At 59.7% G+C, this 17,611-nt stretch overlaps 5 protein-coding genes across 5 annotated transcripts; 3 read left to right on the top strand and 2 right to left on the bottom strand.

Moving 5' to 3' along the window:
* Positions 1 to 86: 86 nt before the first annotated feature.
* COLE_05358 (uncharacterized protein) lies at positions 87 to 728 on the bottom strand (the record flags this gene model as incomplete). The annotated part of the gene is made up of 2 exons (XM_018424301.2): positions 87 to 312; positions 373 to 728. 2 exons carry the CDS (start codon positions 726 to 728, stop codon positions 87 to 89), a joined length of 582 nt encoding a protein of 193 aa, XP_018275919.1.
* A 1,155-nt stretch (positions 729 to 1,883) lies between these two features.
* COLE_05357 (uncharacterized protein) lies at positions 1,884 to 3,369 on the bottom strand (the record flags this gene model as incomplete). The annotated part of the gene is made up of 3 exons (XM_065626406.1): positions 1,884 to 2,266; positions 2,369 to 3,053; positions 3,085 to 3,369. 3 exons carry the CDS (start codon positions 3,367 to 3,369, stop codon positions 1,884 to 1,886), a joined length of 1,353 nt encoding a protein of 450 aa, XP_065482347.1.
* A 4,789-nt stretch (positions 3,370 to 8,158) lies between these two features.
* On the top strand, positions 8,159 to 9,939 carry COLE_05356 (uncharacterized protein; the record flags this gene model as incomplete). Its single annotated transcript, XM_018424885.1, has 4 exons — positions 8,159 to 8,551; positions 8,593 to 8,713; positions 8,913 to 9,225; positions 9,405 to 9,939. 4 exons carry the CDS (start codon positions 8,159 to 8,161, stop codon positions 9,937 to 9,939), a joined length of 1,362 nt encoding a protein of 453 aa, XP_018275916.1.
* Positions 9,940 to 12,653: 2,714 nt separating this feature from the next.
* COLE_05355 (uncharacterized protein) lies at positions 12,654 to 13,952 on the top strand (the record flags this gene model as incomplete). The annotated part of the gene is made up of 1 exon (XM_018424884.1): positions 12,654 to 13,952. One exon carries the CDS (start codon positions 12,654 to 12,656, stop codon positions 13,950 to 13,952), a length of 1,299 nt encoding a protein of 432 aa, XP_018275915.1.
* Positions 13,953 to 14,497: 545 nt separating this feature from the next.
* COLE_05354 (uncharacterized protein) lies at positions 14,498 to 17,085 on the top strand (the record flags this gene model as incomplete). The annotated part of the gene is made up of 6 exons (XM_018426235.1): positions 14,498 to 14,768; positions 14,800 to 14,930; positions 14,968 to 15,426; positions 15,943 to 16,276; positions 16,308 to 16,615; positions 16,648 to 17,085. 6 exons carry the CDS (start codon positions 14,498 to 14,500, stop codon positions 17,083 to 17,085), a joined length of 1,941 nt encoding a protein of 646 aa, XP_018275914.1.
* Between the last annotated feature and the right edge of the window lie 526 nt (positions 17,086 to 17,611).

The raw sequence follows: 17,611 nt of genomic DNA, 5'->3' as shown, positions 1-17,611 counted from the left end.
TTAGTGAGCCCAAGTTCCGCTCACAATTCCTACCCATGTCATCCCTTAGCATCAAAAACTACTGACTACGTTAACATGCTACAGACTTAGAAAAGGGCAGCGGCGCCGGCAGCGACGACAACGGCAAGGGCTGGGGCAGCAACGGCCATGGCGCCCGAGCTGGACGACGAGGCGGCGCCGGCAGCGGCGGCGGTCGAGGGAGGGGGCTGCGCCGAGTGGGGGTTGGCGCTAGCGGTGGGCCAAGGCGCGGTCTGGACGGACGCGATCGCGGCGTCGGCCTGGGCGTTGAAGTCACCCTTCATGCCCTGGATGCTGCCGGTCAGCGAGTGTCCAACTCGGCATCTGCGGTTCTCATGAACAAACAATACTCACAAGAAGCGTGCGGAGAAGTCCTCGAACACCTTGCCCTCGTACTGGTTCCCGGCGGTGTACTTGAAGAGGTAGTACTGGCCGTCCTCGCCGAGGCTGGGGTCGGGGGTGAAGGTGGTCTTGTTCTGGGTCATGTCGTAGTCCTCGACGACCTTCTGGATGCACACGTGCTGCTCCTTGGTGCCGACGCAGAGGTCGATGTCCGTGGGGCCCATCTCGGCGAGGGTGGGCTTCTGGCCGTCGTCGATCCACTTGAGCTCGAACGGCTGGCCGGCGATGGCGACCGTCGAGTTGGCCGGGCGGGCCGCGAAGACGGCAGCCGACGCAGGGGCAGCGAGGAGCAGGAGCGAGGCGAACATGTTTTTGTGAGGTGGGGGATGGGCTGGAAGAGAAGGCAGAGTTCTTCCGGCACAAGAGGCATTTTATGTCGATCTTGGTGCAAGGCACTGGCGCTCGAAGCTTGCACACACACCAAGACGCTCCTCTTCTCGTAGGCCGCTCCTCCGAGCGCCCTTGCGTCCCCCGCTCCGTCTTCCCACTCCGGAACGTTGCGGCCTGCCCTGCCCACTGCTCTTGGCATGGCGGAAGAGGCGGCCGGCGGTGGTGCCTGGGGTCATGTCGGCCGATATAATGAAATCCCTTATCAGATTAACTCGCCGTGGAGAAATCGCCGAAGCCATCGGGCCCGATTCCACCCACATCCGTCCAATCCTCCATCCAATGTTACAGATTAGCCACGCAAGTATGCTTCGCGCCCTCCGTATTCTGCCTTGCTTCCTTGAGCCTGGCATACTAGCACCAAGTGTGCTCTAGCTCAGGCCCTGGATCATGCTTGATTAGCTGGGCCTCGGATCACCCGCGCCAGAACAGGACAAGACAAATGGGCGGCGCTCGATACGGCGTCCACCCGTGAGGCTCGCCAAGTCTGTGTCGGCCGGAGATGCCACGCAGGGCTTGGCCGGAGCGCACCTGCTATGCGTATGGCGCCTGGCAAGCCACGCGATTCGTGTTAGTCCCACGGCCGCCGGCACTGAATATTCTGGAGCGCGTCATCTTCGGCTTTTGACGTTGTTGTGGCATGCAAGTGAGAAATGGGCGCCAGGCGGTTTTAGGCAGCATGTCAGGGGCGAGCCATGTTATGATAGCTTCTGAGGCAAGAATTGGAGAGAATAGTTCCGTTCGACTACAGTATCGGTTCGCAATGTTGACAAGGTCTGTGACGTGGGCAACAAGACGAGGACGAGGGCCTGTGGAGGTCGGGGACCTGAATGGCTCTGCTCTTGGGCTCGACAGAGTCCGCGGAGACCTCACGAGGTGACACACCAAGTGAGCCGAGTCGTCATAGCCGCGCATCGTGTAGAGCCGCTTCGTTGCTGACACCAATGCACACACTGCGAACTCGTGTGCGACTGAATTACACTGCACTGACTTGAGACTGAAACCTTGGAAACATACATTGCACTCGTCCAGATGAATCAGATCGCCATCTCCGTCCTCCAAAGATCGCCTCGAAGTTACGCAGGTGACAACCGCCAATTCTCGTACTCCCACCACGAGTAGTCTGACCACTTCCTCCGTGACGGAGCCGGAATCCGCCCGACTTTGCGTGCCGTGAACTCGGTCAAGCCCAGATCAGGGAGGTTGGCCACCCCCTTAAAGGTGGTATACGTGGCTGAGGGGCACAAGATCCAGCCGAGGCGCGGAACGGACGTGATCTCCCCCGTGGCCGTGTGGCGCGAGCGCAGGAGAAGGTAGTACTTCTCCGGATTGGGCTCGACGTCTGTTGTAGCCTCCGTGTGGGTTGGGCTCGCGGTCCCCGAGGGTTGCTGGGAATTGGGGTCACCCTTACAGACTACGCGCTCGAGGTATGCCGTCAGCTCGTCATCGTCGTCGCCACCATTGAGGCCGCGGCCGACGTCATTGTCGGCGTCGTCGGCATCATCATCGTCGTCGTCGCCATAATTGTACTGATGATACTCCTCATCATCGTACTCCTCATCGTACTCCTCATTGTACTCTTCATCATCGTACGCCTCTTCATCGTCCTCATGCTCATTGTCACCAACGTCCTCGTCGTCGTCCTCCTGGATTTCACACAGCCTATAGCCATCGACGTTGAGCAGCATGACGCCCGTGAGCATGCCAAAGTCGAAGTCAGCCTGGTAGAGCCCACGCTCCTCCGTCGTACTGATGGACATGGTCATGTGTCCTGCACCGCGCCACACATCCGTGATCGCCGGGCATTCCACAACGTACTTGCCCACCACAGCCGCAGGGGTGCGGGCGGCCGCCGCCGCTAGCCTCGCAACTCGCCGCAACCGCACACGTGCAGCAGCAGCCATGGCTGCGTCCTCATTTGCAGTGTGGTCCTTCGCCGCCTGGTCTACGGCAACCATGTCCCAGCCCACGAAAACCTTGGGCTTCCTGCCCTGCCCCGTGGCGTGGTGAAGCCCCGGCACGGCCGCCGCAGCGGCGCACAGCGGGGGGATGCAGTCCCTATCGCGCCGGCCAAACGGGAACGCGACGACATGAGTTGTTGACCAATGCCGGCTCCCGTCCGGGTCGACGAAGAAGCGCATCGCCCACTGCGGATGCTTGGCGAGCGTCCTAGGAGACTGGGTGGCCAGCCATTCCTCGTGCATCTCCGCTTCGAGCGCCGCGATGTGTGCTGGAACGGCGTCGCACTACGCGTCAGCGGGTCAGGCTGGGGCTTACTTTGCCAAGTTTGAGGGCTGTCTTGAGGAGCTTCAGCTCGTGCTCCGCGGACTCGCCGGTGGATTCGCCGGCGTCGGTAATGCCGTAATGGTGCAGCTGGGCACGCACGAACGTGTGGTCGATGAACTTGAGCCAGTCCGCATCGTTTGGGAGCTCGGGGAGGAAAATCTCCCTCAGGCTCGCTGAGTCGAAGCGCGCGATCCCCCAGCAGGCTGTGAAGCGACCGTGGGAGCTCTGAAAGCCGTTGCGCGTAACCGTGCCATCCTTGATGATGGGGTACGACATCGTAGTGAGATGAAGAGATGAAGAGGAGATGGAAGAGGGTGAAGAGGAGGATGAAGAGAGAAGGGAAGAGAGATACTGATATGTAGAGGGAATGTATGTGAGACAAAGAAGACGAGAAAGCCTATGTTTGGGTTGCATGTTTGCGCAATTGGACTTACAGGTCACTACTGCAATTGAGTCGATCTCCATATGCACCTCATGTTTGGAGGTTGGGATCTCCGCCCTGGACTAAGTGATCATGGCGCAAACAACGGGCAATCGCAGCCACGGAGGCCAATTGTCATTGTGTACCTGCGAATGATTGAGCGTGTGTAAGCTGATGAGCCATAGGCTCTCAACGGATGAAGACACTGAATGCTGTGTTGTTCGTTGGTGATGAGCCTGGATCACATCAGTATGAGATGTAAACACGAGCTAGGGATCAGTGGTCAGAAAAACACGTTGATGGAATGTGGCTCAAAGCAGAGAATAGGGACGGAGATGGCTGAGATGCAAGCAGGGACGAAGAATTGGAATGTTTGTCTGTAAGCCAGCTGCTAGGGGTCTCAAAAGATCCAACAGGCGCACAAGGGTAGGCATTCATCAGCAATTCTGAAATCTGAAGTCTAAAATCAGCGTGTGCTGCACCGAACATGTGGTTTGTCCAGTGTTTCAGATCTTCTCAACGTCGCTCTATGCTGCATGGGAGCGCGTGGCTTTGTCGGCGTCTGCTGCGCCGGCAGGGGTAGTGTGTTAAGACCTCACTAGGCCGTGTACGCGCCTGTGTTGAGCCCGAGGCAGAGGCATGATAGACAGAGACGGCCGCCTACGCCACCTTCTATACCCCGGGTACTGCGGCGAGCTCCCCCTCAAGGTGCAGCGCGAACTCGGCCGCGTGGTGCTTCCGAGGCGGTCTCAAGTCGGCTGGTGCCTGAGGATGGCTTGGGTACTGACAAGGTCGTGAGCATGCGATTCTCCTCGATGTTGTTGCATGTGGGAGTGAATGATAATAAGACTAGCAGGTATTGGGGGGCCCTTCGGGCCCGCCGTTCTAAAACGCCGTCACGCCGAGTTGCGACGCGACACAAAGCATGCCAGGCCTGCATATCTTTTTCTGCGTCCATCCGTTCGCCCGTCCCGGCAGTTGCGGCCTCGCGCAATCTTCTCTGAAGTCCGCACCTCTTCGGAGACATTCGCTCAACTTGCCGTCCGCTCATACGTCCGCCCTTCCTTCTCTTTGCATCCAATCCCCAATCCCAGAGTTGCCGCTGCCCACACCAGGCGTTTGGCGCTTCTCCTTGCCCCCAACCCGGCGCTTCTCTTCCCCCTCTACCCATCTGCCAGGCCCTGCACCTGCCCCCAAAGACGGTTGCGATCTAGCGCAGCTACTTGCCCACGATGCCTGTTCGCAAGGACAACCTTGTCTATCCATGGGAGCTCATGGCTGAGCATGCCCCTGCAGACTCGTCCAAGCTGGATGGCTACCGTGTCATTCCCATGTGCAAGAACTGGGTGCTCCCAATGCCCCCTGGCATGGCAGAGTCTGGTGCTCCACCCAAAGCAGCCATCTTGCTCCGCTCAGGACCCACAGATGCTGTCACGGCCCGGACCCGAGATCTAGCTTAAGTAGAACTGCTATTAGGACTATCAGCCTTAATATTGTACCTTTTAATGATACGGTCTAAAGCGTTCAAGTCTGTTCCTCACAGCCTTTCCGAACAGTGCAGGGCCTGACATTGAGCACAAAGGTGTCCGCACACCGGATGACGCTCCACCACCCCAATGACTCAAAGTCGACAACTGTGATAGGCGTGCAATAAGACTATGATACAGATACTATGAGGGGGTGAGAATACAACAAATATCAAGAGTTGGGGGAAAAGATCCTAGACGTCGCCGTATATGTGACGATGTGATGTGAGCGGTGCCGACATGGCGGAGTACGCCAAAGAACTCAGCCAGGATGAGCCCCCTCCATATTTCTACACTCTGTGACCTGGGCGTCGTGGTTGTTATGGTCGCTCCTGGCACTATGAACAGCCTGCTTAACCAAGCTAGGTATTCCACCCGGTATCGGATTGAGCGCCATTGCACGGCGAGATCGACAGTGCGGCCCTGCTTACAAAACAGCGCCATGGACTGAGAACCCACTTGCCATAATATCGAACCGGCACCGAGGCAGCCCTCAAAGGTCCCAAGAATCGGCGCGAGGAAAGTCAATGAGGCACTGTGCGATGTTGTAGAGTCACCGCGTTGTAGTCCCTTGTAGATGGAGACATGGACGTCTTCTTTTGCGTTAAGGTCCCCTCTGCTTGACTTTCTCCGAGATCCGAACGGCAGCAGAAAGGGCTGGGTGGGGCGTTCAAGGCGGTGACTGTCGTCGTCTTTGGCTGGTGATCTAAGGGCCGGCAAGGATGTCCGTCATATCGAAAGCAGGTCTTGTAGCGGGTAAAACACACTCTTGCCCTCCGGCCCCCCCCCCCTTGAATTTGCCTTGCGTCACCTATTGCATATGCCTATCTAGAGCTCGACGCTCTCGTCTCCTCATTGCTCTCACTTTAGCCCGCTCACAGACCATCTGGCACTTATCTACGCCCCATGTCACCCGGAGCCGCAATCCTCAGCCATGCCGCCCATGCGTACATACCTCTTCTGAACGAGGTCAGAAGGGACCCTACGAGGTTTTGGTTTCTCCACCTTCTCCTATCCCAGCCCCATCAGGTATTCTGAACCCCAAACACTGAGTGTCACAGCATCACAGACAAAGGTTGTGCATCTACCCACGCTCACTCCTGCAGCAGCAATGTCCCTAGCTCCTGCTTGTGACCCAGACAGCCGGACGAGTGATGGCGACGACAATGGGTGGATTGAACAGCTGGACGGAGAACAAGGAACCGCGGCACCGCCACCCAGTGATGCCGGAATTGGCGGTGGCACCGGCACGGTGGGGAATAAAGGCAAGAGGTGTGAGCCGATGTGGCGCTGTGACTATATATTCTGACGTTTGTCTCACCATCCTCGGCCGTCACAACACACTGCATCCGCAGTTCCCACCTCGCCCTGTTCTCTCAGACCCTCACGATCGCGCCACATCCCGACTCTAGCAGCTAACATTTCGCTTATTCTTTATCAATCCGTTCACAGCTAGATCTCCACGTCTCTATCTGCCAATAGCAAGTGCAACCCTCGTTTGAGCTGACAGCAGTGTCCGGTGACGATCAGTCACAGAACGTCTTTAGCGGGTCAAGAGTAGCCTACTTTCTAGAGAGTTTCAGCTGCTTCTCATACTTCCCCCCCTCCTCCGCCTCCTCCTTTCCCTTTCCGCAATGACTACCAGAAGCCCATCGTAGTTCCACGTGAGTGTGAACAGATGATTGACAGAATACTCTGCTAATCTCAGCCAAGCGCGAGCGCATCATCGGCCCGCAGCCGCTTCTCAGCGGCTGTTTGCACCACTCAGAACGACGCAGGCAGACGGCGAGGATCAAGGCCGAGCTGGAGCGGTGCCGGCGGACGGTGCAAGACGCGAGCCCGGCCCACCTGCACACGGCGTACACATCGTTCTGTGCGCGGCTGGACGACCCGTACCTCCCAAACGTGCGCCAACGGTATCTGCGCGAGTCGGTGGACTATCTCTGCTTCGCCATGGAGCACACCCAAAATGCTCTCGACGAGCTGCAGCTCTGCGTCTCCGACCGGCGGGTGTACGAAGAGGCGCACCTGCTCCCGATCTTTGCGGCGGTCGCCTCCTTCCGTGCGGGCGACACAGACCCCATCGAAGTCCCCTACCCGCTCCCGCTCGAGCGCAACCTCCTGCCCCCCCTCGTGCCGAGGTACGACGAGTTACGTGTGTCCGGAGCGACGCACCGCGACGAACCGCTATTTGTCTGGTTCGGGAACGGGCCCGTAGTCACCGCCAACACCATCCGGCACGAGTTCGCGACCATGGAGCTCGATAACGACGACATGTACACCGTCCTCGACGAGATCATCCAGACGAGGAAGCGGGTCATGGGGTCGTTACGTGTCCGGCTTGTTGAAGACCTGCAATCGCTCGACGAGGAAATCCGCCACCTCCCCGCGCGAGACGAGATGCGCGACGCACTCGAGGAGATGATCGAGATCATCCGCGACCGCCTCGTGGCGCTCGCGGCCGCCGCGCCGGCTCCGAGTTCTGGGGCGTAGTTCTGAATGAACAGCGGGCGGAATGTGTCAGTGATAAGAGTCATTGAAAGAATGAAATGATTGAGGGCATGAGAGACAATTAGGATGCAAGAAGTGACGGGAGCTATCAGGGTTGGTGGCGCGTGGATTGGATGTCGGTCAGGCCAGTCGCGCATCTGCGCGCGCAATACGATCGCTTCATCCACCCCTGGCGCGCGCATCTCGGTGATCATACGCTCCGAGATACAGGGGGACTCACTGGGAATTATCTCGAAAGGATGGCATGCATAGCATGCCTGTAGGAACACGCGCGCAAGCGGTTTGATTTTGGCGCCCTCATCCGCTCCGCCAGGCTGCGAAGCACTCGTCCTCTTTTTTCCTCTTCACTGAATTGACTGACGCGTAACATATCCCCTTCTTCTGCGACTCAAAGCTCATCAACGCGCGGCGTGATTTCTCCCGATCCTCTTTCTACATCTGGCATCTCGCATCTCGCAGTCGAGCCAGCCGGACTGGACGCCAAGCCTGTCACACAGATCCCCAAAGATCCCGCGGGCACACGTCCAGGCCTACTACCGCGTGATCGCGCGTGACGTGTACCTGCGCCCCGGAGGGGCGCATCGGTGCGAGCTGAGAAGACACACAGATGCGCTGGGAACGCCGACGTCCGCGTCTGCTGCCGAAGTGCCCCCGCCTCGCTGCCTTTCTCCTTGCGTCCTTTGTCGTCGTCGTCGTCGTCGTCCCCGTCCGTCTTCTCCTTTCGTTCTCCATTCTATCATCCTCTTCAGCGCCATCTCCGTATTCTCGTTTGCCTCCTTACGCGTCTCAATCTCTCTTACACACCGCACCCACTCGCAACCACCGCCGACATCGAGCAGGACGGAACCGCCCGAACGGAGTGATCGCGCTTCTCTCCCTCCACTCCCACCCTTGCCCTCGCCTACTCCCATTCCAGTCCACCTACCCCGTCCGCATACCCCGTCGACATTTTGTTTCGCGACGAGTAGGCCGCCGACCGGAGATAGACGACTTCGAAAAGGTAAGTGTGCAGCTTGTGGCGAGAGGCATAGTTGACGTCAGCTATCACCACTTCCTCCCAGCACTTGTCGTCACCATCCTCCCTCCGCACCTTCTCTTCCCCCTCCCAGCAACTGCAACGACTACCAGATCAAATCAGGCAAACCTGAGCAGCTGAGCAGTGGTTAGTGTGCGGCGGGTTGCACAGATTAACGTCAGCACCACCTACTCCCCCAGACCGCCTCTCGCATCTCCTCGCCTGACCTCCCTCTCTGCTCTCATCTTGCCATCCACCCAGACGCCGGCACAGCGACTGCAGCCTCTTGCGTACGACAGCAATTACAAAGGCAAGTGGACTGGCCAAAGGCATGCGCTAATATCAGCGCGCTTCCATATCTCTCATCTACGCACCTGTCCTCCCCACGCTCCGTCATCACCTCCCATCTTCTCTTCTACTGCCTCAGAGTCGGCTGTGGCGATGCGCGCCCACACAAAAGGGCTAGAAGCGCTAGTTACAGCTCTGTCACAACCTTCATTCGCTTCTCCATACTCCAGACCGCCCACGCCATCCGGCTCCCACTCTCAACTGCACCAACGTCTGCCGCGTCTACGCTCGCGCCTTCCCTCCACGTCCACCACCACTTCCAACGTTTTATCCAGTCCACAGCGCGATTTCAGGCAGTATGGAGGCCATGAGTGAGTGCAAGTTGTACAGCCCCCCATGGGAGGTGGTCAGGAGGGCGTGCGCTTGGACGAGGAACCACCCTGCCCGATTTACCTCATCCTCATTCACCGCCTTTCTTTCCATTCCCCCTTCCTTTCCTCTTGCCGCTCTGCATTCCATCTATCGGTGCCTTGTCCTTATCTGCAGCCAGGTATTTCTCCGGCGGAAAATTTCTGTACGAGCAAAAGCAGAGAGAGATCTCAAAGTACACGGCCATCGCCCTCCGCATCAAGAAATCCAGCACGTACGATGAGCTCAACTCTGCTGTTCTAAACAAGGCGCACGCCAACTTGATCACAATGATGAGGGCAATCATCTCAGACGAGAACCACAAGATCATAGAAATGGACGCTCAGCTGGCGAAAAACGCCGCGCAATGCAATGCCTTGGAATTCTCCATCGAGTTGACCCGCCAGCAGGTCTTCAACGCGGAGAGAACGTTCGAATCAATCACAATGCCCCTGTTTGCTGCCATCGCGGCCTTCTGCCCCAAGAGCCAACAGCGCACCAATCTTCCGTTTCCACTCCCTGTTTTCCACTCCCTGTTGTCGAAAACCAGCCATTGTCGACAACCGTCATCCACGTCTCAGCAACCGGACCGACGGCCGACGACATTACAGTCCATCATCCACATCCGTCCTCGCTGCATACCATTCTCAAACTCGCAGAAGACATGGAGGAGCTGACTGCTCACCTGCGAGCAAGTCTTGCCCAAATGCGATACCAGTATGGAGTGCAGAAAAGTCAGATCGCATTCTTAGTCGCAGCTCTCGCTGATCAGCACGAACAGCACACCGCGTCGCATGAGCTCGAGGCAATTCTCCAGGTGTGTGTCGACTTGGAGCGCGCCAAGCGGATCGAGCTCTCAACACGGGAGTAGACTCGGACGAGCAGGAGGATTCCTAAAGGCATTTGTAAATTAATGTATAACGGGTGAAGCGGCCGGAATCTGATTTTGTCAGCAAGGGCATTCTGCGCTCGAGAGCTGAAGGCTGCGGAGACGTGTGAGGGCGTCTAGATTCTATGGAAAACAGGTGATGCGCACAAGCGCTTGATCCCATCAAAAGACATCTGGATCTCTGGAGCATTTGTCAATTGTCAAATCGCTGGAAGCTGCGATATTACGAGATCACGGAACTGGCCTGGGTGAGCGGCTCAAGCCCGTCAGGAAAAGTCACGCGCACTGTCCACTGGATGACTGGGACTGGAAGCCCTGTTTAATCAATTTATCAATTCGTGAACCAGCTCTCGCCGCGGCGGGCATCCCACCACAGGCAAACATTTCGGCCGGTCGGCGGCCAACTGGAATCGCCGCCCTGAAGTCCACAACAGACATCTGAGTCAGACCGGGCGTTTACCTGCTACCTGAGGGATGGGGAACTACAAGCCATGATAGTCCCTACAGTGCCTGCAGGTTTCCATGACTGCAGTCCGGGGCCGTGGCCCACAGTGCGGAGAGCGGGTAACTCTGCGGCGAGTCGATAACAGTCTTGCTCCATCTCCTCCTCAGTTCCCCTCAGCTCCCCCGCACTCTCTCCTCAGCTCATTCTTCACCTTTCAGCCTGCACCTTCCAAGCTCGCGATCAGCACCTCTGCTCCGTTGTCATCGGGCAGTATGTCTGTACCACGCCATGTCCATGATTTCCCTCCCTAACAAATATTCTAGCCAATATCCTCGCCCCCGAGATCACAGAATCACACCAATCAATGCAGGGTTAGTCATACGTGACCGAGACAACATCGTCAGTCAATCCAAAACAGCCGTATCCCAGCCGTCACACTGTACGCGACAGCGGGCGGACGCCTCCGCATGCCGCAAGAGGATGGATGCCGCCGAACGCGATAGAAGAGCGGGGCCATGAGGAAGTGGTCAGCCTTCTCCAGGTTCCAGGGTTTTGGCCGCAATTGCCTCGGACACCAAAGTCAGGAGAGCGAGATAATCGAGTCACCGTGATTACAGGCAGCCAGATTGTTGAGTTGGTCAGTGATATGCCATTCATACTTCCCTGAGTGTCAATGCAACACTGCCGCCAGTCTTGGGTCTTGAGCACACCACCACCGCGCGACCATGCGGCCAGTGAGCAAGTCAGCGATATAAACGCGCTCACTCTGCTTCATCCATCTCCATCCTCCTTCCACACCAACTCACCTCACCGCCCGCCAAATCTCATCTCAGCATTTTTGCCACCCCGCCAGCCACTGCCTAAACCAACTCTACCTACCCCCAACAAATCATGCGCATCGTCCCCGCGTGTCCCCGCCCGGACCACATCAATCTCCGTGAGTCCCCTCCCAGCGATGCCGTCGACCGTGTCCATGCGGATCTCGGCGCGACACATCTGCACTTCTGACCACAGCCGCGCCCCCGATCTCGTGGGCCCAGATCCGCATGGACGCGGTCGACGGCATCGCGTTCTACGCGATGGTGCAAGCGCGCATCGCCGCGGGCGGCTTCCTTCTTGAAGACGCGGTCGAGTACCGCACGTTCCAAGCCGACTTGCGGCGCGCCGAGGCGCGCGCCCGCGTCGTCGAGGATGCGCTGGCGGAGGCGCGCGCGCAAGCGGAGCACGCGCGGCGCGTGTGGGCCCACGAGGACGAGTACTGTGTAGACGAGCCGCTGGACCTCGTCGCGTGCGCTGCGGCGCTTAACCACCTCCACGCGGAGCGGCGCGCGTGGACCATCGCGCGCGCGGCCGAGGCCGTGTACCAGCTCATTGAGGTGATGAAGGAGCTCGAGATTGCGTGAGGTGAGAAGAGTCAGAAGTTAGATAGATGCATATTGGTATATCTATCACGGAGGGGTATGGGCCTCGTAAAACGCCCACACGGGCGCTAGTGGATGCTGGTAAGGCATGAATTATCGATGGCCGCTGAGGCCTTCGGCAGTCACAACTCACGATCTCTCATAGCTTACAGCGTGCGGCAGAAGCGCACAGACTGAGCGGGTTGTGTAGCGTCAGGCTGTGTTTCCCAACCGCCGCACGCGCATTGCAAGCACAAACATTGCCTCTCGTCTCCCGCCTTCAGCTGGACTTGCCATTCATCCGTGTCTCAGATTTCCGCCCCATGGGCGTGCGGCCATCGGGCGCTGGCCCCGCCCGCTGGACGCTGACTCGAGGATCATCCATGATCATCACTACACGTGATGTGCACAAAGACTGCACAATAATCTCACTCGCCGAGTCCAACCAGTCTGCAGTCTGTTTGCTCAGCTATTCATTTGTCCCGTCCCAGATCCCATGCATGAAAACACCATTTCTGTTGCACTTGGCCTCAAACTACAGCGACCCTCCGCAAAACGTCCCATTTCTCTGCACCCAGCTCCCCACACGTAGTGCATATATATCGCATCGCTGAGGACATGCATTCTGTCCAGCCACACTTCGCTCAGCTCTCTACAATGCGCCGCTGGACCTCCAAGCTTGGTCAATTCCACAATCCCTTCGGTTCCACGGGCTCGCCCGGGCCTCTCCTCCCGCCCTCTTCTCTCAGCCCCGAGATCTCGGGGGAGACCTCCGGGGACACCTCGCAGCCCCCCTACGACGACACTTCCCAGTTTACCTCGGACAACAAGATCGAGCAGATCTCCGAGAAGGACGCCACCAAGGTCCCCACCACCAAGCCCCACGACTGCAGGCTTTACATTGATGCGTGGGACGAAATCCTCAGGCACGTCGACGTCGACGAACTCAAGGCTGTTCGCGCCGTCTGCCTGACCCTCTACGGCGCAGCCACCCCGCGCCTCCTCTCCCATGCGGTGATGTACGGATACAAGGAGAACATCGAGGCCGCTGCCTCCGGCGAGGACATTGTGTGGTGCGCACACGCCAGTATCCCTATCGCCCCACACCTGTGGCCTTATGTGAAGATCCTCGACATTGTGGGCAGTTGCGACTGTGATGCCACATGGACCATGCGAACCAAGTGCCTCTGTCTTCCCTCTCTCGGCGACCTCCTCGACGAGATCCTCCCGCACGACATCCATCTCGACACAATCCGCATCCACCTGCGCTGGTTCCGCCTCGGCCATGCCTTCATGACTGAGCGTGTGACCGCCAAGCAAACAATTTACATTGTCGACCTCTGCCCCCCACGCCCTTGCTACATCGTCCTCCCTATGACGCCAATTGCGGGCTCCACCCAAGTAACTATCAGCGTGCTGCACAACAACTCGCCCTGTCTCGCCTACACCGACTTCCTGCAGGAAGGCTACGACCCGGACGTCGACTACGACTTCCAGTTCACGTACGCGCCCACGCCCCGCCTGCCGGGGTGGTACGGGGTCGAGGCCTGCGGCGCGCGGATCTACACGAACCACGACGTGCCGAAGCGCTTCGCCGTCAACTTCCTCAGCCTCCTCGCGGCCTTCACCGTCCATTACCAGGGCACTGGCCGCTTCATGCTCGCGGCGGCAGACACGTGGCCGCGCCGGTGGTTCCTCAGCGACCAATGGAATCTGGGGCTTCTGGTGAGCCCGGAGGGGGGTATGTGGAGCCTGCTCGTCCCGTTTGTTATTGAAGCACTCTTCCCGCTCCGCCTCGCGGAGGCGATGGACGTCCCGCTCCACTCATACCCCGAGAGCACGCAGGAGGTGTTCTACGAGGCCGCGGCCGAGTACCTCAACATTGTCACAGAGCCGTTCCCTTTCGAGGAGCCGTGCTTGGCTGGATGTGCCGCCCTAGACTTTGTTGTGGACTGAGAGCTCACACTTTCTCAATCTCCTCTTTAGTTGTCGAATTCAAATGCATCACAGTTTCAGTTTGGCGTTTCGAGAGTGCATTCCCCGTTCCTGACTGTGATCAATTTAACCGCGACTGCTTTTGTCCCATCGCTGCGACATCATCTCCATCTCCACTCGCGACGCATCGTCTCACGCCAGAGCGACCTCGTCAAGCATGCATGCATCGCAGCAGTCGAGAAGCGCGAGCAGCCGCATGCCACGTGGGAGGAGCGCCAAGAGTGCCCCCCGATCCCCGAGCGTTCCATGAGTGCACGAGCCCTCCCGACCCCTGACGCCGACGCCTCGCCAACGCACCGCCGCACCCTCCACCGACATGTTCATCTTCTCCTCTTCACTCGCCATCATCGTCCTTCTCATCACCATCACAACCACGCTCCCCCACGGTGCCGTCCCTCGCCCACCGCTCCTACCCGCCCATGCTGGGGCGGGCCCCCGGCAGCCCCGCGCCCTCCGGCCCCTCGAGCCCTATATCTACCCCCTCCCTCTCCCCCGACTCGGCCACCATGCCTCTAGCGCCCTCCCCCCCTTTCCCCACCATCACCACTCCCACCTCGCCATCCTCCCGCCGCCGCCCCTCGGCAACGCTCTCGACGGACATGCCCTCTCCGGCCTCCACAGCGCCGTCGACACCGACCACCCGCCGCAGCTGGAAGCCCGTGATGCCCTCCATCCTCGGCAAGATGCGCACCTCGATGCGCCTCAGCGGCGCATGGAGCCCAGACACGCACCACGACCCGCAGCGCGAAGCGCGCGAAGACGACGACCGGCTGTTCGGTGCGTCCGTCCTTGTCAGCACTAACACCAGCGCGCCTGAGAGAAGGATACCCCTGCGAGGACGTGAAGCACATCCTCGCACTAACGGCCAAGCACCACCGGGAGCTGGACACGCAGATCGACTTCGTCGCCTCGTGGGCCGCCATGGTCGCCGAGTGGGTGGTACGTCGCCCCGAGACTCCGCGACCGCTGACGCCAGGGCACGATGACAGCGCATCTGCCCGCGCTGACGGCTGCGCAACGGCCGCGCGTGGTGCAGCTGCGCGCGCAAGCCGAGACGTATCTCTCGCTCGCGCACCTCTTAGCGCTCGAGCACGCGCAAACGGGCGGCCGGTTGCGCGTCGCCCACGCCCTCCTGCAGCATGCGCGCGTGTGGATCGATCTTGGGCGGGACCGGACACACCAGCGCTTCGAGGACTTTGAGCGCGGCTCGGAGGGCCGCGGGAGATGGGAGCGGCGGGGGAGCAGGCACGACGATGTCGCGGGGAACCTCGACGCGATCGCGACGTGTTTCAGCGAGCTGTCGAGTGCCGAGAGCCGCCTGCCCCACCTCCACAACAGACTCGCGGAGGCGGCCGAGCGCCTCCTCGAGGCGCAGGAGGATCTCGACGACATGGTCGCGTCTATCGAGGTCGCCAAGGGGCTGATTGAGGGGCTGGTGGATGGGTCGGCGTGGACAGGGGCAAGGGCGGGAGCCCCAGCCGCTTATCCCGCTCCGGGCGACGCGGAAAAACGCGACGCAGGAAGACGCGATATCCCACTCGGTAACTAAGAGTGCTGAGGAGCCGAGATCTGATCACGATGTCGCGGAAGGAGAGTACTTGTTGGAGCTTGTTGACTGCACTGCTAGAAGATCTATAGACGCATGTATGTTATCTGTATTGATTGGGGTGGGCGTCCACATACGGGGTCCACCCCTCACACATCGTGGCCACGAGCTCACCATCGCGGCCACTCCTCCCACCTGCACACATGCCGCCCAAGCGCACTGCATGCACACACGACGATGGCTGGAAGAGTCTATCTGTCGGACAAATCAGCCACACGCTGCATCTTAGAAGGCTCCGACACGGCCGCAGTCCTTCTCGGCAGAATGGGGTGCGCCCCCATCTGTATGGTTCTTGTTTTGCCACTGTCCCGCAATGTTGTCACCACCACCAGTCGATAACATAAGACAACAAGTTCGTCTACTCAACACCCACCCCCATCCACCTTCAATACGATGTCGCTCGCATCTCGCCGCCATGGCGCGCCCACCGCCCTCCTCATCCCAGCGGGGTCCGCCACGCTCCCCTGCCGCCGCCTGTCGTCAGCTTGCATCACACCCAACTTGAGCACGTACGGTCTGAGTCCCTCGTCGCTCTTTCCGCAGCCCACCACACCGGAAGAGACAGAAGAAGACGAGCCCGTTGAGAACCACGAAAAGCCCCACCCACGCATCCTCGTGGGCCGCGAACAAGACTGGGCCCATTTCTACGGCTCGTCACTCTGGAGCGTCCACCTCCTCGGTACGCGACGCGCCCACCACGCTGACGCCAGACCACGTCGAGCAGATCTTCCCCCTGCAGCCCTTGATCGCACTTACCCCGAAACACAAAGTCCTCAGAGGGTGGGAAGCGCACATCGGCGCATTCGACATCAGCCACCCCGCGCGCGCCACCGGCGCATGGCTGCTCCCGCACGCCGCGCACGCCTGGTGGGCGGAAGACTACGCGACGCAGCTCGACCGCGTGTTTCCGCGCGAAGACATCGTCTTCCTGCTGCACCGGGCCGAGGACATCCTCGCCTCCCTGAAGGCGGGGGAGGACGAGCTCGCGGCCCTCAAAGAAAGCCTGTACTGGCTAACCGTGAGTATGTGGTCCGCTTGCGCTAACACCAGGCCGAACGCACGCCCAGCGCGTGCTCGAGCGCGTCGTCGCGCTCCTCCCGGCTCACACGACCCCGCACCCCGCTCGACGCGTACACCCGGTCCGTGCTCCGCACGCACCGCAGCCGGATCAGCGAGCTCCGGCGCACCCTCAGCGCCGTGCACCGCCTGCCGGCGATCCTCGTCGTGATCCGCGCGCTGCTGCAGTATCTGCGTGCGCGCGCGCGCGCCGAGTGCGCCGCGATAGCGCGCCGCGAGCGCGCGCGCACGGACACGCCGCGCGACGCGGGAGTCGTCGAGCGCGTCGAGGCCATGGCGTGCTGGCACGTCGCGCCCGAGGTGCGGCTCGAGGCGTTGATGGCGCTCGCGGAGGAGTGGTTTGCGCGCGGGGAGCGGGGGATGCGGGATCTGGGGCGGTGGAGTGATTTGGTGGAGGGCCGGTTGCGGTGAATTTGACTACAGGTGTATTTTCAGTCTTGTTATAGTACATTGCATCCTCGTGAGAAGTGTCAGGAGCGCTGCGAGACGTGAGTCAAGTACAGGTAGAGGGTCGGGTGGTTGTCCAATTAGGCGAGATAAGCGAGGGTGGCATCCAGATCAGTGGCGGGGGCGTGGCACATTCATGCCGCGCCGACCCTGACGGAATAATGCACCACCTGGAAATTTCGTCTGTCCCGCCACTCGCCACGCAGCCACAACACCCGACGATGCATACCACGAGATTTCTTCGCACCGTGGCTGCATCACAAGCACGTCCTTGCACAGCGCATCACCCATTTCGTTCGCCCAGCAACGACAGCATCGTCTCGCACCCACCGCTTCTCGCAGCATCGTCATATATAGCATGTAGCACATCCGTCCTATCTAACAGCGCCTTCAGTCCAGAGCCCACCATGACCTCCGCCACCCCCTCTCGCAACGGTGCGTACCCTCTCCTCCACGCTCACACCAGACCTCCCCTCCGCAGACAGGTGGG

The sequence above is a fragment of the Cutaneotrichosporon oleaginosum genome (genome assembly GCF_008065305.1).
Source record: "Cutaneotrichosporon oleaginosum strain ATCC 20508 chromosome Unknown ATCC20508_contig04, whole genome shotgun sequence".
NCBI lineage: Eukaryota > Fungi > Basidiomycota > Tremellomycetes > Trichosporonales > Trichosporonaceae > Cutaneotrichosporon > Cutaneotrichosporon oleaginosum.
This window is presented reverse-complemented; position numbering and strand designations above follow the sequence as displayed.